This window comes from Oryza glaberrima, chromosome 3 (assembly GCF_000147395.1).
Source record: "Oryza glaberrima chromosome 3, OglaRS2, whole genome shotgun sequence".
Taxonomy (NCBI): Eukaryota; Viridiplantae; Streptophyta; class Magnoliopsida; order Poales; family Poaceae; genus Oryza; species Oryza glaberrima.
Genome location: NC_068328.1, coordinates 17,238,278 through 17,265,000, shown reverse-complemented (window position 1 = coordinate 17,265,000; position 26,723 = coordinate 17,238,278). Strand labels below are relative to the sequence as shown.

At 39.2% G+C, this 26,723-nt stretch overlaps 2 protein-coding genes across 6 annotated transcripts in view; one reads left to right on the top strand and one right to left on the bottom strand.

Moving 5' to 3' along the window:
• LOC127765969 ((-)-germacrene D synthase-like) overlaps window positions 1-5,156 on the top strand; it is a 10,351-nt gene extending 5,195 nt beyond the window's left edge. The window contains exons 2-7 of one of the 5 annotated variants that reach the window (XR_008016187.1): window positions 1,543-1,801; window positions 2,807-3,182; window positions 3,274-3,492; window positions 3,690-3,828; window positions 4,171-4,271; window positions 4,512-4,584. Coding sequence is in view for 2 of the 5 variants with exons in the window: in XM_052290954.1 (XP_052146914.1) it covers window positions 1,543-1,801; window positions 2,807-3,182; window positions 3,274-3,492; window positions 3,690-3,828; window positions 4,512-4,802 (1,284 nt within the window). In the remaining 3 variants the exon portion in view is untranslated. Of the gene's footprint in view, window positions 1-1,542; window positions 1,802-2,806; window positions 3,183-3,273; window positions 3,493-3,689; window positions 3,829-4,022; window positions 4,272-4,511 lie in introns of all 5 variants that reach the window. The other 4 variants (XR_008016186.1, XR_008016185.1, XM_052290955.1 and 1 more) reach the window with 4 other exon arrangements.
• A 10,606-nt stretch (window positions 5,157-15,762) lies between these two features.
• On the bottom strand, window positions 15,763-22,865 carry LOC127766834 (probable ubiquitin conjugation factor E4). The gene is made up of 16 exons (XM_052291993.1): window positions 21,872-22,865; window positions 21,027-21,231; window positions 20,360-20,511; window positions 19,962-20,253; window positions 19,597-19,752; window positions 18,794-18,997; window positions 18,571-18,683; window positions 18,366-18,480; window positions 18,178-18,267; window positions 17,894-18,097; window positions 17,701-17,796; window positions 17,344-17,466; window positions 17,160-17,252; window positions 16,919-17,083; window positions 16,292-16,381; window positions 15,763-16,204 (listed from the first exon to the last, which is right to left on the bottom strand). Exons 1-16 carry the CDS (start codon window positions 22,717-22,719, stop codon window positions 16,040-16,042), a joined length of 3,111 nt encoding a protein of 1,036 aa, XP_052147953.1. The 5' UTR covers window positions 22,720-22,865; the 3' UTR covers window positions 15,763-16,039.
• Window positions 22,866-26,723: the final 3,858 nt, after the last annotated feature.

The window sequence follows — 26,723 nt, the reverse complement described above, 5'->3', positions numbered from 1 at the left end:
TTTTGACTGATATTTTTTCCTTTTTCTTTTTTTCTTCTCTTTTTTTCCCCTTTCTTCTCCTTTCTCTGTGACCCGTGCAGAAAAAAAAGGAAAAAAAGAAGAATGAGAAGAAAACGAAAAAGAAAAAGAAAAGAAGAAGAAAAAAGAAAAGGACGCATCACGTCCATGTGGCATTGCCACATCAGCACCACGTAGAATCCTAGAGGGGATGTGTCAATTTGGGACCTAGATGATATATTTTGACAAGTTCTGAGACCTGGAAATGCATTTTGAGAGTTTAGGGACCTATATGACACAACCCTACAAGTTTAAGGACCGCCAATGCACTTTACTCAAAAAATAATGCACGCTATCAATAAAACCATTAGGCTTGTGGGCATTGGCCACGCTCAAAAAATAATGCACGCCATTACCGATTCATCTACATGAGGAGATACCAAATGCAAAGGAAGTCCATGAAAGTGAAACTACTTAAATAGTTATATAATAAATTAAAACATCATATATAAACTGAAAACTGATGGCACACATTTTTAATGTATTCTTCTTATTTCTAATGATTTTAACGAGTTTTAAGTGCACTTAATTGGAGTCATAGTTAATTATGTATAAATTTTATCTATCTCAATAAATTGTAAATATATTTTTCCATGTATTATCCTTATTTTAATTATTTTTTAAAGTTCTAGACATATATTTAATGCATTCTACTTATTTCTAACTATTTTAATGATTTTCAAATGGACTTAGTTTTCGATTATTTTTTTCTTCATTTTCTATATTTTTCGTTTGTTGTTTTTTTAACAATTTTATAGAAATGTTTCTAATTTTATGAAGTACACTAATTTTCCCCAAAGAAAATTTTATCTCTCATCTTTTTTCCATATATTTTATTGAGATAATAATGCATACAAACATAGCAAGAAATGTAAAATGTTAACTATGCATCAATAGAGGATGACGTTGCTAACCTTTAGATCTCTTTGATTTGTATAATATCAAAATATTTTCACAAAAAATTTTGGCAGCACCTCTCTTTCTCCTCCTTTCACTAGTAGCAACGGCTCGGGCTGGAGGAGGAAGAAGAGCATAAAAAGGCAATGATCTTTAGTACTCGTTTGTGTCATCAACCAGTACTAAAATGTCGATCTTTAGTACTGGTTGTTGCCACAAACCGGTGCTAAAAATCCTGGGAGGCTTGATATGCTCTGACAAAGTGTGAACCGGGACTAAAGATAGCAATGTGTCGTTGGGTGTTTTAACCGGTGCTAAAGAGGTCTTTAGCACCGGTCCGTTAAACATCTGAGATATTTGTTGTTTTGCCGATTGAGCAAAGATCGGTTGTCTAGTAGTGTATAATCCACTGCCACTGTTACTTTTCCATACATCTTGTAAATCAATATCAACAAAAATGTAATTACTTAGCATATATTATTGTTTACACATTTCATAGTTATGCATTAATAATACATAGCTAGCCAGCTTTCTATGGCGGCACAATATATAGTGTATCTCATATGGGTAACCATTTGCTGTGTACAGAAATCACTGGAGTGGATGACGGAAAGATGTGATGACCTAATAGTTGAAACAAGGGAAATGTTTGTAGACATCCTCAATCCATTTGCAAAAATGAAGCTTATCGATGCACTTCAACGTCTTGGAGTATCTTATCATTTTAAAGAAGAAATAGATAACTCCCTAGAAAGTCTAGTTTCTGTGAAGTTTGTGAATGATGATTTCCATGCGATCTCCCTTCAATTCCGGTTGCTAAGACAGCAGCGGCGCTACATGCCATGCGGTATCGTTTCTTCCCTATATCTATTTATTTGAGATGCAATAATTTTGAAAACCACCTTCAGGAAGTTGAATTCATTGTAGAGTTACATATATATGACCTATAAAATTCTATTATAGATTAAATTGCTATAAATTTTCAAAATCACATATTTTCTTTCAAATCATCTAACTGCTATAACAATCTGCTGCACTATTTTATTTAACTATAACTCAAGTGGAAGTAGGTTAATTTCATGTAAAATGTCAGGTCATAGTTGAAATATCAATCATTTTGATAGAATATATATGTTTTTCCATAAGTTTATCAGAGACATGTAATTTTCATATCTTACAAAATGTACACAATTACTGGTTGATCACGTTAATTGTTTGGAAAACTAGACTGCTACTTGTAAAACCCTAATACATTTGTCGCTTGTAGTAGTGGTGCTGAGGTCCATGTGGGCCACAAAATGTTGTACTGGTTGATTTAATACCACCTTGGATGTTCATATTGGTGAGGCTTAGCTTATAAGCCCGTGGGAGCCGGCTATAACCATAGTACAGTCAATCAGTCAATCCTTTTAAACAAAGCGAACACAAATATAAGTGATGTGCCACTCCACATGGGAGCTAGTTAATGTGGATAATGAATCAAATCCTCAACGCAACACTTTGTAGGTAGAAAATTGAGTTCTTACGTGGTATGTAATTACAAATTTAAAAGATAAAGCCTCTCAAATAGTTGATAAAATTGTAACATAACTTTTTTTTCCTTGGCAAAAAGGACTTGTATGTAAAGGTGTTTTCCACTCATCATCTAAATATTTTGATGAGTATTTTGTGGCAGCTTATTTGGATGGATATATAATTCTTTATTCTTTAAACCTTGTGAAGAAATTTATGAAAATGTCTAATTAACACTCTATCTGGCAGTTCTACATGTCACATATAAAATGTCGGCTTGAAATTTTGTGTGTTAGGTGGTTATATTCTCATCTAACATTTTTGTATCAATCGTGATCAGATGCATTTAAAGAATTCATTGATAAACAAGGAAACTTAAACGGAATCCTATGTAGTGATACAAGAGCATTACTTGCTCTATATGAGGCAGCACATCTTGGAACTCCTAATGAAGAAATTCTCCGAGAAGCACAGGTTGAAACAACAAATCAATTGAAAAGAATTGTGGATTGTATTGAGAAACCACTCTCTAATAAAGTGAGACATGCTCTTGAGACACCATCTTTCCGTAGGATGAAGAGGTTAGAGGCCAGACTTTACATACCATTGTATGAAGAAGATAAGGAGGAGTGCAATGAGATGATACTTGAGCTAGCAAAACTTGACTTTTATTTATTGCAGCGACTTCACCGGGAAGAAGTCAAAGAAATATGCGAGTAAGTTAATTTGGTGGAAATTTATAACGAATATTTCCATTACCATATAATAAGACATTGATGATTCAGTTCTTTGTTTTCTGTTTTAAAGGTGGTATCATGGGCTAGAGTCCCCACGTGAACTATTCTATGCAAGGCATAGGCCTGCAGAAGCATATTTTTGGGCGTTGGGTGTGTATTATGAACCAGAATATGCAAAGCCTAGGAAGTTGCTAGCGAAATTCATGGCAACTATTACACCATATGATGATACTTTTGACAATTATGGACTCTGGAAAGAGCTTCAACCATTTGCTGACGTGATGCAACGGTTTGTTCCATATCCCGATCACACTTTGAGAAAATAATATTAAGCAAGTTTCAGCTTTATACTTATCAAATATAATTTAAAGTTAGGATTTATTTAAGTTGTAATTTTCATGGTCCACACATATGCATTGACATAACTAAGTCAATGATATCTCTATGAATATCTTGTACATGTTTCCCCATGATAATTTCTTATAGGTGGGATGAAAAGGGTGCTGAGCAACTTGGAAGATGTTACAAGGAATATGCTCAATTTATGTTTGGCACCATGAATGAGATTGAGGGTGCACTCCCGAAAGGAACACCAAGGAAGAATGTTAATGTTATCAAAGATATAGTATGTATATTCTCAGTTTTTTTTGTAATTTTTTCCTTTTAATTACACCATTCCATCCATTCAATTATATGTGTGTATTCATGCATGACATGTTTATTTTATTAAAGTAAATTAGTTTATTATTAAGTGTTTTGAAAATACATACGCAAAGAGCCCACTCATGTACATATGCTTTGACTTACTTTATTTTATAGATCACTGAAGTATGCAAAGGCTATGTAACAGAAATCGATTGGAGAGATAGTAAATACATTCCCCCATTAAAGGAGCATTTGCAAATCACACTAGTTACGTGCTTCTATTGGGCAATAAACTGCACTGCTTTTGTTGTTTTTTAAGAAGGTGTTACAGAGGAGGTTATGATATGGATGTCAGGATTTCCTCAAATTGTCAAGGATTCATGTATTGTTTCTCGACTAATGGATGACATTGTTGCTCATGCGGTAATCTTATACTCTGTATTGTGTTTAATACTTTTTTTCCTTTTTCATCTAGTGCATAGGACATATTTTCCAAAATACACAAAACATTTTCTCATTTTTTTGGAGAGAAAGCATCTCCCACAAATGCACCAAACATAATTGTTATTTAGATGTTCTAAAAACTAAATTTTTCACAATGTTTGGTTTTGCTTGCTTTTGTGCTAGAGATTGGAACTTCATGTGATGCTTTACTGCTTGTAGTTTGAGACCGAAAGGAACAATGTTGCTACCGCTGTAACTTGCTATATGAAAGAGTATGACAGCACAAAGGAGGAGGCCATTAAAGCACTGTGGAATGATGTGGAAAATGCATGGAAAGATATGAACGAGGAGTACCTAAAATTGACCTCAATTCCGTCTTCCTTGCTTATCCAGGTTATTAACCTTGCACGCATGATGGAAACAATGTACAAGAAAATTGATGGATATACTGATTCTGCAATACTGAAAGAATGGATATCCTTGTTGCTTGTTCAGCCAATAACACTCTAGGTTGCCATCATATGACTTCGCTTTAATTTGATTTTGATCAGAGTGTCTCTATTATGAATAATCGTGTATCCAAGCTTGCTTCGGATGACCCTATGTAAGCAGCTCATTGCTGCTTTATTGTCATTTTCCTTGTAGTGATGTTTGTATTTCTTCATTTCAATCTCGACATTGCTGCCTTATGCAGAGGAGTGTTTGTAGCATGAATTGCTAAAAATAATATTTGGCATTTGATGTGATCTTATTTATCGCTATGATTCATGTAGTATGCTTCATTTTTGAGCAGCCATAATTAACATTCCGCTTAATTATAAGTAAATCCCTAGTTAGCAATCATCTGTGTAGTCAATATCATGTGGCCTTATGTTTTTTTTCACGAGAAACAGCAGGAGAGACTCCTACTGCGTTATTAAATAATAAAAATAGTTACAGTGTTATGTACAGAGAAAATAATAAAGGAAAAGGTTTGCAGGGTTATGTACATGTGGCTAAATGTGTTGGCATAATTAATAATGAATGGAGTACTATGATATATAAAAACCAGAAAGCACTACTTTATTTTATTTTAAGTAAAGCTCAACTTCTTTTATTCCATAATTAGTAAAAAAAAGGCATGTTTTCAACGTACAAATTATCATTGTCACAATCTGAATAGGAAATGTATAATTTTGAGGGTGCTTGAATCGCAACTGTAGTTCATTGAATGATAAAGCTATCACCATTGGCCAGTCATGAAAATATGTTGATATCGTTTCCATTGAATAAGATGTACAAGCTCTGCAAACAAATTATACACATGGTTTCTTTACCTTTTCTGGTTCTTAATAACTCCTATGTGGTCGAAAAAAATTATGATCATGTAATATGGGCAGTAGAAAAAAATTATTATACATAAATATAGAACGGGGCAATTGCTCATTTTGACCCTATTGTGAAGCCTAACTATCAATTTGACCCTGTTTTTTAAATTGAAGATTAAGGCTGACCCTATTCTATAAAAAGACTTGGTAATGGTGTTAACTCAGGAGAAGTTGTCCTTTTTGCCCTTACTCATTTGACCCTATTATATCAAAGTTTTTTTATTCATTCCTTTTTACATATTTGTAACGAATTTGGTATAGTTTCCACTGATTTGAGATAAGTTTGAAAGATTTGGCTTTCAATTTGACATAATTATGGCAGATATCTTCGAAAATTTTCACAGCATATTGCCCTATTTTGTTGATCTATAATGAAGAAAAACACAAGTATCAAAATAGCCACTAGTTCTCCGTCGTTCATGTAGGGAAACGTTTGTGTTGTTTTTGCTGCTATGTATGGTGTTCATTCAAAAACCAAAATTGCAGGAAGCACGTGGGACCCACCGGCGACGACAGGCAGGAGGCCAATGCCGCCGCTGCCGTGCCTTTCGATGCTCTCACCATCGCCGCAGTCCTCCTTGGCGCGTGAGCAGCCACCGGTCGACGCACTCTCTGTGGAACTCGTGCCCGCACGACAGCAGCACGCGCACCTCGTCGCCAGCGGCGTACTCCGCCGGCCAGGCACACCGCGCACACACCGCCCTCCTCGTCCGTCGACGACGTCTCCTCGTCGGCGACGGCGCCGTCGCGGGGCATCTGGACCACGTGCGCCGGGATCCCGTCGAGCGCGTGCTTGGTCTCCTTGGACGGCTCTGGCCGCATCATCGATGACCCCAGCACGCCGTCTCGCCGTCACAGAAGCAGGCGTAGAGCTCGGTGAGCACTGTCGCCCCCTTCAAGCGCTGCCATCTCCTTCGAGCGTCGCCGCCGCCGCTCGCTCCAAGCGCTGCCTTCGCTGCCTCCACACGCTCTGAGCGGAGCCGTCGCCGCTTCTTCTACCTCGGCTGTGGCAACAGCTCCCTCTGCACGGCCGCCGACCTTCGAACGTCGTCGCTGCCGCCGCCATCGCTCATTCTGCTCCCTCCATGGAAAGTGGAAACCCTTGCGCCAGATGAAGTTGGGGATAAGGTTGGTGTAAACAGGTTTATTTTGGTAAATTCGTAGAGTTAAATTCATTTTTTTTATTTTTTTCTTAATGGAACCTTAATGGTGAAGTGAAACTGGGGCAGACGGTAGCTCCGATTTTGATAAATGAGGTCAAATAGGTAAACTTAGAAAAAGTAGAGTCAAATTTATGGTTAGACTTCACAATAGGTCAAACGGGCAACCGTCGCATATAGAATTTATAGTGTAAAAACTGTTTCTTTAAAAAAAAATTGACTATTAAAATATATAACTAGTAGAAAATTCATTGTCACCACTGCTGGTGGTGGCATACCCAAGATCTGTATACTCCTATTATCTATAGTTGGAACCACAAACTCAACATGCATTGAATCACATCATGTAAAAGTAATAACCTTAAGATCACTTAATTTCATGGTTTGATCATCCATATGTCATGTGTATTTACAATCTACTTAGACCCGTTCGTTCCTGCTCAAGTGGCATAGAAATGAGGTGAAACCACTACTACAAAACATCGAATAGATGTCAGCACTATAGGTGCCAGAAGTGCAAAAATCGACACATATAGACCTTTTCTCATCTCCGCGGTCCGAAAACACAAAAAAACCGACACCTTTAAATGATTATAGGTGTTGGTTTTTCAATACAAACCGGCACCTTTTAAAAATCGAGCCGTGAGCCGAGTCGGTCAACCGAGCCAGTGGGACCCACCGGCGCAATTTATCTCTACCTCTCTGTCGTTCTTATATCTTCCTCTCTCTTGAACTCTCTTGTTCTTATCCGTCATCTCTTCTTCTCTCTTCCTCTTCCTCCTCATTCCTCTCCACTTCTTTCTTCTCTCTTGGCGCGACCCGACGGTGACCCGGAGGGGCGGCCCAACTGCAGCAACGGCGTGCGGCGGTGGGAGGCGGCGTGCAACGGCAGGAGGGAGGCCGCGGCGGCCTCCGGTGAAGGCGGCAGTGACGGCCGCACCCTCCCCTCCGCCAAATCTGGCAGGAAGGGTGGCGGTGACCCAACGATAGCGGCCGTGGTTGGCGGTGGTGGTGGCGTCAGCGGCAGCCACGCGTGGATCCGGCGGCGGCGGCTGCCTCTGCCCCCTCTCGACTCCCTCCCGTGGCAGATCCTGGGAGGGTTTTCGACCATGATTATCTAAAAGTTGTAAGACCTTGAACGGTGCCAGAGGGAAAGCGTTGTACGTTATCATTACCCAGCTCATCGACTAAACCCGATGCAGCAGCTCCATCTCCGCGAAAACACGAACACTTTACCACCACAGAGGGCAAGAACGATGTTCTCAAAACAGTCCTACGACATGTCTACTTTGCCGCAAGCCACTTGAAAGCGCTGGCGACGCCAAAGGCCTCCCGGCCACTAACTTGCTGAACCACCTTCATGGACAAACACCCTCTCCTCATCTCCCCAAGGGCTCCACGACCATAGTCTGGAAGCAAACCAGCCAAAAGAGGAGAGGAGCACCAAGGAGGGGGAGGAGGCCTGGCTGGCCAAAAGAGGAACTGAAAGTTGAAGATAGGAGCACCAAAGATGTAGTTGTCTTCTATGTCACCAATGAGAAATTGAAAGGGAAGAGATCCTAGACAAACAACAAGGCCACAATTTTCGCCAAAAATCACTGGGCTTCGCGGGAACGGTTAAGAAGAAAACGAGAGAAATAACTACATCAGATGTAACACAAAATATGGTGTAGTGGCACATTAGGAGTAAAATAAGTTTTTAAGGTAGGTTTTCTTGTTGAACCGATAAAGCTAAAAATCAAGAAATCTTATATTAAAGACTGCACAAATTTTTTAACAAAAATTCTAAACACTACTGGTTGGGATTCATTTAGTGTTACTTCAGTTCCCCATTGTTTTTGGTGTTAGAACTGAACTGTGATACTAGCAAACAAAAGGTGCCAATGTTTTGTACTACCCTAGGACACTTCATCGATGCCGGCTTGTTAGGTCTATCAGTCCCTCTGCAGTACCGGTGGTCGTGGAGGTCATCATCGGTGCTAGTTGGGCACCGATATTCTACTAATGAATAAGTGTTGTACCGGCACTTAAGAGTAGGATATCAATGTTGGGAGGATATTTGGGTTGGGAATTCATCTTTACAAGATAAATTTCTATCTTTATATAATATTGTTCGTAAGAGAAATGTTTCAATCGCAACTGTTATGAATTCTATTCCGCTTAATGCTTCTTTCAAAAGAATGTTGGTTGGTCAGAACTTAATTAACTGGCATAACTTAGTTGCATTGATTTTGCATACTAATTTGAGTGGATCAAATGACTCTTTCAAATGGAATCTTCGTCAGAATGGTCAATTTTCTGTTACATCAATGTATTCATCCTTGATTAATAATGGTTATATTGAGAGGAATAAGTTTATATGAAAATTAAAGATGCCAATTAAGATTAAGATTTTTTATATGGTTTTTTTTCAAAGTTGTGATTCTAACAAGGATAATTTAGCGAGAAGGAATTAGAACAGGAGTAAAAGATGTTTCAATGAAAAATAAGACTTCAACATCTTCTTTTTTTTACTGCCATATTGCAAAATTTCTTTGGAGAATAGTTCATATTTCCTTGGTCCAAAACCTCCTGATAGTATTTCTAATGTGGTTGGGAATTGGCTTGGTGGTGTTGAATAAATATTAAAAACCTCATATTTGTTGTAGCTTTTGTTTTGTGTTGGGCTCTATGGTTGAGTAGAAATGACGTAGTTTTTGATAAATCTCCAAATAAATCTTATATGCAGATGCTTTTCTGGGCAACGCGTCGGCTCCGGATCTAGGAACATCTTCAAAAGTGTGAAGAGAACATGGCGTTCTTATATTCTGCATATCGAAGCTTAGAAGTTACGGTCATGTAGATTTTTATCAACTACGGATGGAGATTCACATATAGACTTCAATAATTGTTTTCTCATTGTGTGTTGGCTTTATTATTTCTGTTCTTATTATTGTGTGAGCTTGCTCTCTTTAAGAGAATTTTGTAATAAGTGGATGTAGATTCTTTGAAGTAAAGGCCGGAATTTTTATTCCACCATATTAAAAAAAAGATATCAGTGTTGGTTTGTCCATCCAGGGCTCTCACGGGATGGGTGTGGGAAAACCCCTCATTTTCTTTTGCTCTTTGAACTGTTCCAAAGGACCACTTTAGGGGCTAGTAGATGGAGGCCTTCTTAATCAATTGTCATTAACCACCAAAATAATTAGGGGTCTAGATGCACTTTCAGATCTATTGAGTGATAAGAGGATAATCGCCTACATAATTTTTCATAACTAGATTATATTGAACCGAGAAGCAATCACTGGAAAAGATAGGGATGAAATCGGTTTAGTTAGTTTCCGATATTTGGACAGATTTTCTGAAACTAATAATTTCGGATAGTAGCGGATACAGAAACAAATATTAATAGATTTTTTTGGGAAACATAAACAAATATAGTATAAGACTAGTATCTGCTAGAAATCGGAAAAGGTCGGATATTACCTAAGTTTTTTTCGGATATCCACGGGTAGAGATCAATATTAAAACAAAACATGTAGGTATGGAGACTAACTTCACATGTATACATAACTTTATCATATAAGTCATATGGAGACTAACTTTATATTAAAATTATAGAGCTCGACAAGATGTACAACTTCTTTGTTGACAACCTTATCATTTGAGATAATTTAGGTCTAAATATTCACTACAAAATCTCATATCTGTAATTCAAATGACCTCTGATGGAGATATGCCCTATATCAAAGTTGTATAGCTCGATGGGATATAACACATTTAAATTTAAAATTATAAATTACAAATTTCAGAGAGGTGAAATAAAATAAATAGCATCTTCAATATTACAACAATAACTTGATAGATGAGATGGTAAGTAAGCTACATATGGAAGAAGAGGTCTTGGGTTCAATTAAGGGACTCGGAAATGAAAAACCATTTTTACATGCAGGTCTGTTAAGGGACCGACCGTGAAAATCAATTTTCATGAACTTTCGTGACATGCCTACAGAAAATAACAACACAAATCTCTTTTGTTGTACGGAAGCTCAATTTGATGGGGTTTTATATTCTGGTAATATTCATTACCATATTCGTTTTGTTTCATATTTGCTCCATATCTGAATTCGATATATTCGATTCCATTTTCTTGTCCAAGGAATTCGATTCTGATTCCAAAATAAATATCGTAGAGATAGTTTTCATCTATTTCCGACCCACTTTTATCCCTAAAAGGAGAGTATTTCCGATCCGTTTTCATCCCTAAAATAATTTTAGAGGGCAATGGCCAGATCCGCATTAGAAGTTTGGAACTTTGAATGCCAGTCAACATAGATGGGAAGGCCTGGTCTAGGTTGAGCCAGTTTGGACTGTCACCCTCCCTTTGGCGTCATGGGGGCACATAGGGATGGCAACGGGTCGGGTCGGGCACGTGTAGAGCAAAACCATGCCCGACCCCATGCCCGTCGTCGCCCGCCCAAACCCTACCTACTAGAGTTAGCCGGCAAAACTCTGTGCCCGTACCCATGCCCGGCGGGTACGGGTATGCTCGGCGGGTACCAAATGGATCTCACATGAATAATAACTCGAAAGATATATAATTTATCAAAGAGAAATAAAATCAACAATTTACCAAATTATCAGTTATCAACAATAATTTGAATTACATCACAACTTATTATTAGTTAGTATCACAAATGAACCAAGAGAAAGGGGTATAAGACTTAAGAGATAAGTCGAAATTAGCTAATACATATGTATCGGATCGGGCACGGGTTACCCACAGGTAAAAAATGAAACCCGGCTGTTGCCCATGATGTATCCCTAGGGGCACATGCCAGGCCCATCTAGAATTTTTTTAATATATTTTTTCCAATTATTTTCTTTTTTTTTGGGTAAATTTGCTCCCCTTTATTGCATTTCTATTTTTTTTATTACAGGAACTCTGGAACCTCTGTAAATGTCTATAGTCATTATTCAATAGCGCCGGCCATATATAATGACACTCCACGATGCCTTTGCAAAACAACATGACATCCTGACGAAACACAGACGATACCTATATCCACATGCAACGACAATGATCGTTGATACCAATATTAACATTAAGTATAACGATACTCCGTGTAATATTAAGGATATATCAGTACTGTAAGATTCAAATGAAAACTACTTGTATATACCTATGACATCCACATGGAACGACAATGATTTTGATACCAATATTAACATTAAGTGTAAGTGCAATGATACTCCGTGTAATCTGAAGGATATATCGATTTTTTTATTTCTTACTTTTTTTACTTTTTTATTTTAAAAATAAACCCTTCTAAAATTTATTTCTAGAATCTAAACAAATTACTGCCTGGCATTTTCCAAAATATGAACCTTTTGATCATGCCAGGCAAAACAACACTCAGTCACTCACGCCACACATAGTGGACGTGACAGTTTGTCAAGGGTGATGCCACGCCAGCCAGACCGATGCGACCAAATGATGCTATCACACTAGCCAGACCAACATCAAAGTGTCGTTTTGCCATATCGGTATTGTAAGATTCAAATGAAACTACTTGCATAACTTCCGCTACTATTATAAGAATAAAGTCCCTTATATTTTAGCTACTAGTGAACGTGCACGTGCAAGGCACGTCAACATATACAACTGAAGAAAAATACGATCATTCCTAATGCACATTGACATATACTTATACATTAAAGATTATCATAGGCACCGATAAAATGAGGAAGCATCTTGGTGTACTGTGAAACAAAAAAAAGATGTCAGGATATAACAATATTGGTTCATACTTGAGTCAGCTCAAATCAACAATAGAAGTAGTGCGTTTTAGATTCTGGCACTAAACTGAACCACCTTTAAAGATCACTGTCTCAACTTAAAATAACTAAAACACTGCTAATTTTCAGACTTCAGAATTCAGATTAAGATGTGGACTTGCATGTAAAACCACTCTGCATTAGTTGCTGATATGATGTGGTTCAAAATAAATACAATTAATTCAGTCAATCTCCGCAGATTCATGTCTGGCCCCATGAGTAACGCATGAGGGATCTCTCTGGCGCAGAATTCCAAGATCCTTGCAAGACTACATGATATGTAAAAAATAACGATGCACTTTCTTTGCTGCAAATCAGCAACCTGAAAAATATTGGTTACAATTATTTACCTCCACATGCATGACTACACCCTTGGGATAAAATATTGAAAAAGCAATTAACTGAAGCAACCAAATTACTGGAATTTATCCTTGTCAAGAGATCCCGTTACTGTTCTAAAAAAAAAGAGATCCCGTTAGTGTTCTCCAAACAAAAAGAGGAAGGATCCTGTTAGTGTATACCTTCATTGCAGAGCTAAGATAAAGTTCAGTAATTTTAATGCATTTTGACATGTGAAAAAGGATGGTGTTTAGTTACTAAACTGAAAATGTAACCCGAGTACTAAAGATTAATCAGCAAAGAGTTGAAGTTCTGCACCAAGGGAAATATAAAACAAAAAAAAAAATCCACCAGGTGCTTATCTTGCATCTCATGGATGGACATGGAGAACTCAGTCATTGTCCAACTTAATGTGTTGAAAAGTCGATTCAGAAAGGATAACATAAATAGAAGAATGAATATAATTACAAAAGAGATTGTAATATTAAAGTAAACCTGGAAAGTTGCAGATGATGAAGATTCAGCATTCTTGGATGAAGCAAAACCTAAACCTTTGCAGAGTTGAAAAAGTATGTTGGTAATAGGTATCATGATCTATTACCAAAAGCTGACAGAAGTGATCTTAGCATTCTGTTTATAGCCCCCCGATTGTTCTCAAATAGAAACATGAATTCTTTGTACTGTACAAGAACAGATATTGATTGAAGAAGAAGATCTTTCAAGTCTGCACTCACTATCCTTGGATCATCAAAGTGTTTGACGACAAGAGTGACCTATGATAGGAAAATATAGCTCTTAGTTGATACTGCAACTCTGGGTAGTGTGAAACATAAACCAGAAAATTGCCCATAAATAGCTAAGCTACCAGTGAGAGTTTTATTTTGTTCTCTGCAATAGGGAGTTGCTAAAAAACACATAACACTAAATGCATCAAACTTCCTATCATGCACATTCAACCTCACAATTTTGCTACTAAATGTAAACCAGCTAGAACGTAATCAAAATTTACCTCAATTTGCAATTTAGTCATATAAACATTAGTAATGAAGGACTTAAAAGTTCTGAATGGTGGGTATAGCTAGGTACTTTATCAAGAAAGAATGGCAATAAACAATCAACATGAAATTTGGTCAGTATGACATCTATACAAATTGTCAAATTGTAAACAGGAGATGATGCTAGTGCTAGTTAAGCATTTCATCAAACATATTGCAAGCATGAATATAGAACATCAGTCTTACCTGTTGATGGTGTCCTTATCTGCTAGCGTCGATGATGTCCAGCGGCCCTAGTCCTGTGCTATTGTTCCAGCGCATCCCTGATAACAACAACAATGAAAAATCATATAGGATGCTGACGATGGCAGCAGTGGTGGGGCGGGTGCGGTCCTAGGGGTCCTCGTCTCTGCCTCCGGTCGGCACCTTCTCCTGCGACCGCGCCGGCGGCCTGCTCCTCCCCGGCACCTCTGTTGACGCTTGCCTCTTGCTTAGTCAACCTCGCCGATGCCGACGTCCTCCCGGCCTCATCGCTCCGCCGCCCACGGGCCATGCGCAGCGACCTCCAACCCTCCTTCAATGGCCCCCTCTTCTCCTCCTAGAAAGACTCTCCGCCACCTCATATGCCCTTTCCGGCGGCCGCGCCCGGATGTCCAGCCCACGCGCGTGAGGAGGAGGCGGGGTAGGGCGAGCAGACCCCGCCTCTCTTTCCTCTTCGTCACGGCGCGGCGCGAGCAGGGAAGCAAGCAGCGGCGGGTAGGGTGAGGCTCCTCCGCCGAGCGCATGCGAGGAGGAGGCGAGCAGCTCCGGCGGGAGGTGGCAGCAGCGGGCTGGCGCGCGCTAGGAGGAGGCCAGCGGCTCCGGCGGGAGGAGGCGGCGGCAGGCTAGCGCACAAAAGGGAGCATTCCTTTTCTTTTTCGCTTTGACCGATCATAACTGCTGCTTAGACGTGGGAGATCGCTGTTTAGGTGTGGTTTCTTTGAGCCGGATGACAGGTGGGTTCCAGGTGACAGTGGATCTGAAGGATTGCAAGACTGCTGTGGATGAACTCGTAGGGTGTGTTTGGATAATGGAAAATGAGGGGCGGGATTGGGAAATGAATGAAGGGTTAGGATTAAATAGATGAGGGAGAATGAATGGAATTAGGATTGGAAAATGAATGAATGGTTAGGATTAAATGGATGAGGGAAAATGAATGGTTAAGATTTAAAGAGGGATGGGAAATCATTTCCCTTAGATATTTGCCAAACACTGCCGTACTTTTTATATTAGTATAGATTATTACCAGAATAAACTCTCTTTTACTTTAGGACTAGAATAGTCAAAGCTGCTCCTTTCTTTTTTATTTTAAACAACCTGTACGTCTTTTCCAAGCCCAATTGACTAGTACTAGTAAGCTATTAGCACGTGAATAATTGAGTATTTATTATTACAAACTCTAAAATTGGTTTGTTTGATTTTCTAAATAAACTTTTATATAAAAATGTTTTTGCAAAAGGTAATCATTTAACCATGAAAAATGAGGAATTTGTATTTTGGAGCTAAAGAAAAGAACTAGGCCACCTAAGTTGCCGTTCCACAGTCGGCTAACTTACTAACAGAACCTTTGATTTTGCTTTACTGGTGTAAAAAACTGCCAGTATACCATTCACGCAGATTTACACTAAAACTTGTCTACTGTATTGTAGACTGATCCTACATTTACACTAGTTGTCTACATTCACTGTATTGAAAGGTGTGTAAAATAATGCGAACAGTTCTATGTTGTCAGCCATTGCTAGGTTCATCCAACTTTTGTCATCTCACTGTAGCTTTGGTCGATTAGTACTTAATCAAGGATGAGCCTCACGAGTCGTTAAACGATCAAATTTTTACACGAGAACGAAGGAGTTGCTTACCAGGTGAACATCCGATGCCGATATAATTAAATTCTCAACAGGCAGTAACACCATTTACAAAGAATTTGAATATGCAAATGCAGGGGAGCCAGCATCAGAACGATAAATATCATAAAGATCATCTGTCCCACAAAAAAAATGTTCCTCCTTCCCTTCCCTGGCACCATCTATTCAATCAGCCATATCAGCAGCCCCATCAGGTTCTCCCATTTCTGAATCGGCAGCAGTTCGTTTTTTGGACCGTTGAGACCTGATAAACTCTTCGATGCGCGACTTGAGCTCTGTATCCGGTATCAACATGTCTTGCGTAAGGTGAGAACGGTTGAACGGATCAGTCTGTAAAGGGAATATATACATCAGACAAGTGTCACCCCCTAGTATGGAAAGTTTGGATCAGCGGTTTTTTCAGGATGTACAACTTACACTGTCACTTAGCAAGTGCCTAACAATAACGGGACGATCTATTGTCACCCGTGATGATGGTAGTATTACAGGATCCTTCATCAGAGTATACTGCAAGAGAAAGAGCATACATCATATAACATTAGTAGCAAATATCTGATGCTACAGGTTAAAATGCACAGAATATTTAATAGCCAAAATATACCACCATGAGTTCCAAGTTCAGAACAGTTGTGGTAAAGTATGGTTTGTTCAAGCCCCACAAGATTGTTCATAAAATGGCTGAAAAATTTTCCTTTATTGGCTTAGAATGGGAATGTAATTGTTTGGACTTATACTGTCAAAGGTTGCCTTCCCAGATTTTGCTAATTTTAACAAGATTTTATTCCCAAATTTTTGTGTGATGCTTTTATCATCAGGAAATCACTGGTTCATTTGATTGTCAACAATTGCCCAATTCATGAGTAACCAATTTGATGACCAGATATTTGGTATAGCCAAATATCGATTAATCACCAAAACAAAACAATCAACTGCATCACTACCATTCTACCAGATATGCTTCATCCTATTCTAGTTTTCAACATAGGAAAACCTTTGATTGCATAGAAGAGAGTAAAGGTATTTTCGTAATAAGGCAAACAGTACCTGAATTGGATCAAGAAATTCATCTGGTATGTCACCAAGCATAGCCTCAGCATCCATTGCCTCAGAAGCAGCAGTTTTTGACTTACTGGCAAGTTGCATAAACTCCTGTATGATTTGGGGGTCTCCCCCAATCTTCCACAAAATATTTGCTGCACTTGCAAACAACTGCGATAGATAGAAAATTATTAGAATACAAGCACAGAGACTAAAAACTAATGGGAGAAAACAAAGGAGAACAGACCTGCTCATTGTATGATCTTCCATCTTTTGAGATGGCTGCTGGGAATATACCTTCTTTATCACCCCTTGTGATATGGACATAGATGGTGGCAATCTACCATGTAAAGACAGAAATGAAGATGAAAAAGAGCTAATAGTAACAGAAGAGCACTGAAGTACAGAAAAGTTATATATCTCCATGAGACCTGTTTCAAGAGCTGCTTCGGCTTGAACTCATACTTTTCAGGATCTTTTACAGTCAATGATTTCCTCTGAGGACCAGCAAGTTGCAAGAGGAAGTAATTTAGCATGCTTGCCACCCTTTCTACCTAAATAAAGGACTTCTTGTTAGTACAATGCCCTTTCATACTACATGAAGGAGATAGTTTTAATAATTTGGTTCCTTCAGATTTTACAAGTAATATCTTACAGGCATAAAATACAGTAGACAAGTAAAATATGTAATTAAGTCCGTGTAGAGTTGAAGCTTTGTTAGTAATAAAATAAAATTAAACTTAGTTTTATATATTTATGGAAATTAAATATATGGTTTATGATATTACCATTTCAGGAAGGAGGAAAGGTGCTGGAATCTGCTCTGACGTGAAAGCAAGCATCCCAACATCCTCATTTGCTAGCTTCATGTCAAATCGAACAATCTAAAAATATAAAGTGGATCAGTAACTACCATCAAATAAACTTCATTAAAAATATCATGCGACACAGGACAGGTAAACGCTAGTAAAGAAAACTAACATTCTCCCACTGATGAAATACACGCAATCTCTCCTCTCTTTCTTGAGGTGGCCTGCTTTCCCACTCTACAACATTAACCATTTCAGCCTCTATTTCTTTCAGTTCGAGGATTTTGTTCAAACTCTCATCAAGAAGATAGATGCTATCATTGATAAGGAAGTTCAAAAAATTTAAATATACGCCCTTCTCCTCCTCTTTAGCTATCTGTCATATGAAAAGGTGGGAAATATTTTCAGTCACAAGAAAGTGCAATACAAATGCATGTACGAGGATAAATTGCTTACTCGTCTCCATGCATTCCGATGACTGGGGACATCCCATAGATACTCTAGAAGCTCAGCAATATTATGTCGAATGTTAAACTTGTCAAAGAACTGTACAAAATGCAAAGATATGTCATAACACTAAACTTAGATGATTTCACCAAAACCCAAAATAGTGAAATATTAAAAAAAAAAATCTTGACACTCACTTGTGTATGGGAACCAGTGAATTCAATATCCACATAAAGCTTTAGAAGATTTTTGACCAGGTAATCGAGACATAGTTGGTGCCCCTCAAATAATGAGGCTGTAGAACTCAACCCACTGCACCAATGACATCATAAAAATTTTCAAATGCGCAGCCATACAGTCAAAAATAAGATACAATTGTGAAGTTCATAAAAAAATATGGACCTTCTTTGTGGCATCCAGCAATTCAAAACTTCAACCATCTTTGCTCTAAGGTAAGGATTTTTAATGTATGAAGTGCCCGCCATGAACATAATGATGAAGTTGAGAAAGTCATCCTGTCAGAAACAGGATGATTAGGAGCAAATTCATAAGTACACAACTAAGCTCTGCCAATCACAAAATCAGGCACCACTACTACTGTGGAATGGCTCAGAAGCATACTCACCAACGCAAAGCTTTCCAAAGCTTTTGGAATTCTAGAGGTTAGAACTAGTAAATCCATTGCATCATCGAGGAAATGCTCTGGAATGCAAGCAAATTCCTTTGGACATTGTGATGGCAAAGGCATCTTAAATCCGCCAACAAGGTCTACTGACCATAGTATCATTAATCTGTAGAAAGATAGTGCACGTTGAAGAAATGCACCATCCTGGTTAAAGACAAACTGTTAGTGTTGCTTTTAAAGGAAGGCAGTAGTTAATGCAAAAAGAAAAAAGGAATTGGAGGCATTTCATATAATCAGACCATCTAGAACAGTATCCAAGACCTCTGACATGAAACAAAATTTAATCCAAGATGTTATATGAAATGTTTACTGGAAAACAACAGACTCATCCTTAATGCACAGGAGCACACTATGTCCTGCCGGGATATATGATATTATATGATGCCCAAAAGAACAAAGTAGAGTTTTTTTTTCTTTTACATAATAGCAAAATCAAAATAAAAAATGAGAATAATCAAATTGTGATTATCATGCCATTTGTGATCCACAGAGGTCCACAACGAAATAAATAAAATAAACGTACTATCTTGCAATAGTTCAAGAGACCTTAACATGCCCAACATACGTTCTATAAAAACAAAGGATTCACTACAACTGGTCACATCATCCTATGTACCTCACATTTTCTTCAAAGAAGATTTGCACTAGTAATAAGGTGAATAGTTTTCTTTTTCATTTTATAAGGCAGTAATAAGATAGAAGTTGACAGGGAACAAAAAGGGACCAGATTACATAGAGCATACCCTAATTATCTGAGCTTCATAACAGAGTTTGTCCTGTGATAAAATCTCAACTATCTTCTCTAAGCGTTTTATATCTTGATCAAGCTGTGCTGAACCACCTCCTTGATCTCTCATTGCTCTGTTTGAATCCAAGTCATCTTGGCACCTTGCGAGATCCTAAATATTTGATAAAAACAATAACAGGTGTTCAGTGAAAAATTCAAGAACGCATGCTTTGATCTGAAAATATTGTTTTCATTTGGCCTGTATGTGCTACAAAGCGTTCCTACAGATTAATTATCAATATGCATAGATTCTATCAAAATGCAAAACTTCGAAACATAATACAAAAACAAAAGAAAAGGATGCTTCAAATATATCAAGACCTGAGCAATATGTTTGAAATCCGATAGAGCTTTCATCAGCCCCAGATTGAGCACCCTTGCAGTCATGAAGAAGCATTCACAAATAAATGAGAAATTCTCTTTCTTTGAGCAATTCACAAGTGACCCGCCTTTAGAAGAAAGAGAAACTGTGCTATTGTTGCCAGAGCTTGTCGCTTCTTGTGATTCAACAAAGCGAGCCTCTCCACTGGCACTATCTTCAGCATGCTCATAGCCCCTGTTCTCTATCCAAGATGATACTTCCTCGGAAGAAGCATTTATTGCAGTCAAATTCCTGCAGTACAAAGAGTAACATATTATTTACTAAAATAACTTAAAATATGCATTATACTAACTTTGCACAGAACATTAATACCAAATTTCTTAGAGAAGTAACCCACTTGAAATCAATTCTATCATTGCAGAAGAGGTAATTGACATCAATCTTGTCCTTCTTAGACTCCATCCTATCCAGAAAAGGCTCACATAGACGTAGCATCACGGCACTGAGATTCACAAACATACCTGAGCTGGCACTCTTTAAAGGGTCTACCTGTTGCATGACACAACGTGAATTTAGTCCAGCACAGAATAACAATAACAAGGATTTAAAAAAAAATTATATTGTTTCAAGAACAGTTGGTTACAGCAATACAAGCTACTAGACCATATAGATAGCAATATAGCATGCCAAGGATTGCACCCCTTTAAGGCAGTTCCACGTTACAAAGATTCAATCCCGAAATATGTATAGTATTTTCTGATTTTTAAGTTGTAACAAAACTGCCATTAGGCAGTGTTCCATGTGTGTGATACATTAAAGACACTACTACATGCTCAGCACTTATCTAGCATGTACTGGGAATACAGAGGTTTGTTGTTGTCCGTGCTCAGGTTTCTTCTAGGGCATGAAACAATTTGATACACTACTATTGAATGAATCTCATAGATTGTATTTGATTTGTACCTACAAATGTGATCTAAACAAAAAATCTGATGCAAGGTATGGAAACCTATCTGATGGATAACTCATTATGGTTGGTTATGTCCAGTTGAATTGCCAGTTACCTGCATACGAGATCTGCCTGCATTTTTATTTATCACTTCAGCAATAAACTCGAGAACCTTTTCTCGAGTATCCATATTTTTTAGCAGGGCGAGAAGAACATCCTTAAGGCCATCGTACAAGTTATTCATAACGCTTTTGATTGTTGTAAAAGATGACATCAAATCAGCTGGTCTGCGTGAAGATGCCTCTGAGAAGCAATGTTGCCTGATCAAACATTAAATTAACAAGGTTAAGGGCATGCATAAAAAATGAAACAATAAGCTTGAATTTATAGGCATAGCAATGCAGTAGATTAAATTTTTGTAAATAAACTAAACCGTAAACGTTCATTGGGATTCATTAAGAAATATTTGGGCCTGTAGCACACAAATTAAAATACACACAAACCTTCACGTTACATGGTTTTGATGATAACAAAGAGGAATCCAGAAAAAAGTTACTCCACAAGTTCAGCACACCTCCAAAAGAACTACTTTTGGATGCAATATTTGTTCACATCTTTATAAAGAATTGAACTCCAAATAGGTTGAGTTTGGAAAAGGAACACTTGAAAATTTACCATTGGATCTAACAGGTAGGAAGCATCAATTAAGGTGACAATCAAACTTTGAACCTTTTTACATCCAACCATTCAAGAGAATATCAACCAGCTTGACTGACTCAACAGACTTATGAAGGAAAGGTTTTTTACAGTCACAAAGTTAATATAAGCACCAACATTTATAATCAAAGCCAGAATGGCTCACAAGAACATCCCGCAAATGCAAAGCTTTCGACACCTCAGCAAACATTAGATAAGAACATACTTGCAGCAATCAATCAACATTCAACAAAAAAAACTTACCCAATATCAGGCTTGCTTGCAAACTCGCGGTCAGGGATCGCACTGACATGGAAGAACGCCCCGAGCACACTGGAGATCTCCATGATTCTCCCTTCCCCAATGAGCATAATTTGATTCTTCGGTATCCACCTGGGGTGATTCACCAGAGCCTTTGCGCAGTTAGGGATTCCCACCAGCCGCCTGAGCACCCGCAGCGGCTTCTGGAAGTCGCCAAGCGCCGACACCTTCTCGACGCTTTGCCTGAGGCGGTCGTAGAGCTCGCCCATGGCCGGCTCGACGGTCTCGTAATCGGCGTTGGCGAAGAATTCGTCGAGGAACCCCGGCGGCGGCGGGGCACCAGGGGCCGGGGTAGGGTCGAGCGGGTCGGCGGCCTCGGCCAGGAGGAAGACGAGCAGCTCGGCGGCGGGGTGGGGCGCGTTGTGCGGCGAAGGGAAGGTGTCGGGGTTCCCGGCGACGATGCGGGCGTAGGAGAGGATGAGGCCGCGGAGGTGCGCGATGGAGGCGGCGAGGCGCGCGCGGAGGGCGGCGTCGCGGATGGTGGAGATCTTGCGGGCCTCGTCGGCGGCGCGGCGGAAGGAGGAGACGAGGTAGGCGAAGGGGGAGGGGGACCCGGCGGGCTGGTCCGGGAGGGAGAGGCGGTCGATGAGGAGGCGCTCGGAGGCGTCGCGGAGGGCGAGGAGCGGGCGCGACTCGGAGAGGAGCTCGGCGGCGGTGAGCTCGAGGTAGGCGACGGCCGGGTTGGGCGTGGAGGGCGGGGTGAGGGAGACGAGGAGGATCTTGCGCGTGATGATGTCCTCCACCTCGTCGGGCGTCCGCTGCGGCCGCGCCGCCGGGGACGGGGACGCCATCGCCGGTGGGGATGCGGGCGCGAGGGTTGTTGCTTCGACTTCGACTTGTAGTTGGGGGGCTCTCGCGTCTGCGGGAGAGGAGAGGGGAGGAGGAATCGCGTGTCTCGGTTGGTCTCGGGGAGTCGCTTCGCCTCTGGGGTTTGGGGGAAGACGGCGATATACCGCAGAGTTCGTGTACTGATACATACCACAACATAAATCAAACGCTCCATCGGATTTCAACTACTATAATTCGTTGCTTTCTCCGTTGTGACTTGTGAGTTGTTTTTGGAAATTCAAAGAGTTTCTCTAAATATTATTTTGTTACTATGCTTACTCTCTCCATTTTATATTATATACGTCACTAGAAAAAATGGCCCGTATGTTGCAACAGGTAAAAACGTTTTGGATCGCTATATATTATACTTCTTCCCTACTTTAGTTTAATATTTTTTTATTTGATACAGAACTTTGGATGATATTTGTTGCGATTGGTTTTAATCAATATTTGATTTTGTGGTTTGTCCGCTGTACGCGATTAGGATTTGATTCAATCTCTAATCCCTGATGTTTTTCCCTTTCGCCGGTATACACAATGAACACATCGTGAGTGTGGGGACGAAGGGCGTGTGGGTTAGTGTTGTTAATCAGGTGTTTAAAAATCTTTTATGCATCACGTAAAACACGAAACATGTGGATGAATGAAAATAATTAATTTGTGTTGGCTCAATTAATTACATAGTTAAACAGAAATAATTCATGAATTATGTCACTGCTGGGCATAAATAATTAAGAAACATGAATATAAATAAAAATTATATGAATTTATAATCAATGTTGGTAAAAAAAATACATATCATGAGAAACATTAGCCAAATTTCTAGTTGGTTCAATTTAGATAGAGTTAAATTAATAAGCAGTCATAAGCAATTAAAGTGATACTAATTCTATTTCTGAAAATAGAAAATACCTACACTGAGAGAGAAAAAAATTGATTTTAGACCGGCCCAAACTTACGGCCTTCTTATGTGTGTACATGCAGCCCATGAGGCGACCACATGGCCTGGGAACGGCACATGGCCCGTCGTGGGAGAAGCCAAAGCCGTTCGATCTGATGGACGGTTCTAATTGATCCCGACCTATATAAATATTCGGCAGCCCAAACCATAACCCTAAAATCACTTCCCCTCCCCCTCTCTCTCAAAACGACGATGGTGGTGGCGGCTCCACCCTCCGCCGCTCCCCCTCCCCCTACCCCGGCGGCGCCTCTCCTTCTTCCCTGCCGACGGTGCCTCTCCCCCTCCCCTCATCGGCAGCACCCTCCCTCTCCCCCCACCGGCGCCGCTCCATCTCCCTATCTCCCTCCCGTTTCGCTGGCTCGACGTGGCAACAGTGAGGGCTCGACATGGTGCAACGATGGCGGGGGTACGACGCGAAGACGGCGGTGATGACCGTCCTTCCCCTCCCCCCCTCTCTCTCTCGCCTACCTCCCGCGACGGATCTGGTGATGGCGGCATTGGCAGCGGCCACAGTGGTGGTGGCCGAGGACGGATCCGGCAGCGGCGGCTACCTTCTCCAGTGTGGTGTGTTGATTTGGGATGTTAATTTTGTGGGGATTCTTGATTTTGATTTGGGATTACAATTGAGTGATTTTGTGATTCATGTATTTTGGGAATTGGGGGCAAAGGGGTTGGGACTAATCGGCTTATCTGCTTGGGGATTTTATTAGAACGGACTCGGACGAAGCGGACGATTGGAAGCCTTGAGTATTTTTTTAATTAGGTATAGATTTTGACTTTTCAAATCTTTTTTAACGTTGATCATGTTTATAAAAAAGTTAACCACTTCCACAGCAGCAAATTAGTTTTATTAAATTTAACATTTCATATATTTTGATAATATGTTTGTTTTGTATTGAAAATATCAATATATTTTTATGTAAACCCAGTCAAAACGTATTATAATATGAAACAGATGGAGTACTAAATAAATATCATCACTCTCACCAACAAATTCATTCTATGAATCTATTTAAGAATTAATTTTAGGCTGCATTCCAACCAGAATGTTTGAAACCTATCCTCTCCTACAAGGGAATGGGATGGCTCATTAGTGTGTGATTAATTAAGTATTAGCTTAAAATATGAAAAAATAAATTAATATGATTTCTTTAAAGTAATGTTCTTACCATTTAGCAGATTGTAAGCCTGAGGTAGTTCCGAAAATAGCTTTACAGTGTTTAATATAACACTCTAGTATCAAACTAACCTTAACAATACATAAGGTAGAGTATCTTATCTTAAGTTGCTAAAATTAGGCCAAGGATTTGTGTTAGCCGATGAATTAGAAGAAATTGATATTGGACCAAGTGATAGGCCTAGGCCGACATTTGTTAGTGCAAATTTATCGGATGTATTTAAAATGAAGTTAGTGAAATTATTGAAAAAAATATAGAGATTGTTTTGGTAGGGAATACTATGAGATGCCAGGACTTAGCCGATCTAGTGTTGAACATCGGCTCCCTATAAAACCAGGATATCAACCATTCAAATAGGCTCCAAGACGATTCAAACCTGAGATGTACGATGATATCGATGCTGAGATAACTAGACTTTATGATGCAAAATTCATCAGACCATGCCGATATGCTGAGTGGGTTTTAAATATAGTACCAGTGATCAAGAGGAATGGAAAACTTAAAGCATGTGTAGATTTCAGAGATTTGAATAGGGTTACTCCTAGGGATGAATACCCCATGCTGATTGCAGATTTACTAGTTGATGGAGCCTCTAGACATAAGATCATAAGCTTTCTGGATGGCAATGCATGATATAATCAGATTTTTATGGCCGAAGAGGACATCCATAAGACTATTTTCAAGTGTTTTGGTGCAATCGACTTATATGAGTGGGTTGTGATGACTTTTGGCTTGAAGAGTGTTGGTGCTACATATGAACGAGCAATGAATTATATATTTCATGATCTCATCGGTTTATTGGTTGAAATTTATGTTGATGATGTGGTTGTGAAGTCAAAAGAAGTTGATGGACATCTAGACAATTTACGCCAGGTGTTGGAGAGGACAAGGAAATATGGTTTAAAGATAAATCCAACTAACTGTGCATTTGGTATATCGACTCATTCTGTAGATATGCAGAAGAATTTCATTTCTGAATGCAACAAACCACCTATTAATATCAGGCTGAACATTGTCAAAAACATGGCCATTTTGTTGCTTCCAAATGACCATCAAGCAAAGCAAACAATCTCCAAAAAAACCTTTTCTTCTGAACAAAATTCGAGCCAAAACCAGCATTTGGCAAATTTCCAAGTTTGGATTCCATCTGATACCAGGCGCTCCCAGCACAACTTACTAAAAGGGCAAGAGATGAAAAGGTGAATCGGTGTCTCTATAGGACACCCACAAATTCCACAGTTTAGAATTGCATCTTCAGGGCCACAATGCCTCCTATCCAACATGTCCCTAGTATTGAGCCTGTCCCACGAAAGTAACCACATAAAAACCTTAATTTTCTCCACACATTTACTCTTCCAGATCCAGATAAAAGGCCTTGGAACATAGATTCCCACAAAATTAGATCTATAAAACTTTGAGCAAAGTAGATATGTAATTCCAGATGAAGGTCTAAAAATCTCCCTTTTCTGAACTGAGAGGCAAAATGTCTAAATCAGACTGCAACTAAAGAAACTGTCCATAAGCCTGATCATCTAGCGGGAGAATTAAAACAATCTTCAAGTTGAATATTTGAGAAGTGATTCATAGATTCTCATCTCATAGTAGTTTAGGAAAAAAAAGATCAGGATACTTCAATCTCTTAATCTCACCATTCCAGAGATCATCCCAAAACAAGACTGAGGTGCCAGACTGAATTGTACATTGGGAAACAGCTCTATAAATATAAAGCCAACAGAATAATGTCTCTCCACCAAAAAGACCATTTATTCAAAATCATATGAGGAACTTTTGTTGTGTAGTAAGAAGCCCAAATAAGTCTAACCCAAGG

Bases quoted from the DNA above. Each gene is read 5' to 3' on its own strand.
- LOC127766834 (XM_052291993.1), bottom strand. From the start codon at position 22,719: ATGGCGTCCCCGTCCCCGGCGGCGCGGCCGCAGCGGACGCCCGACGAG. The intron at 17,797-17,893 runs GTTAGTTTTCTT...TTATATTTTTAG, and splicing joins TATTTCATCAGTGGGAGAAT to ATTGTTCGATTTGACATGAA. The intron at 16,205-16,291 runs GTAAGTTGTACA...TTCCCTTTACAG, and splicing joins GGCACTTGCTAAGTGACAGT to ACTGATCCGTTCAACCGTTC.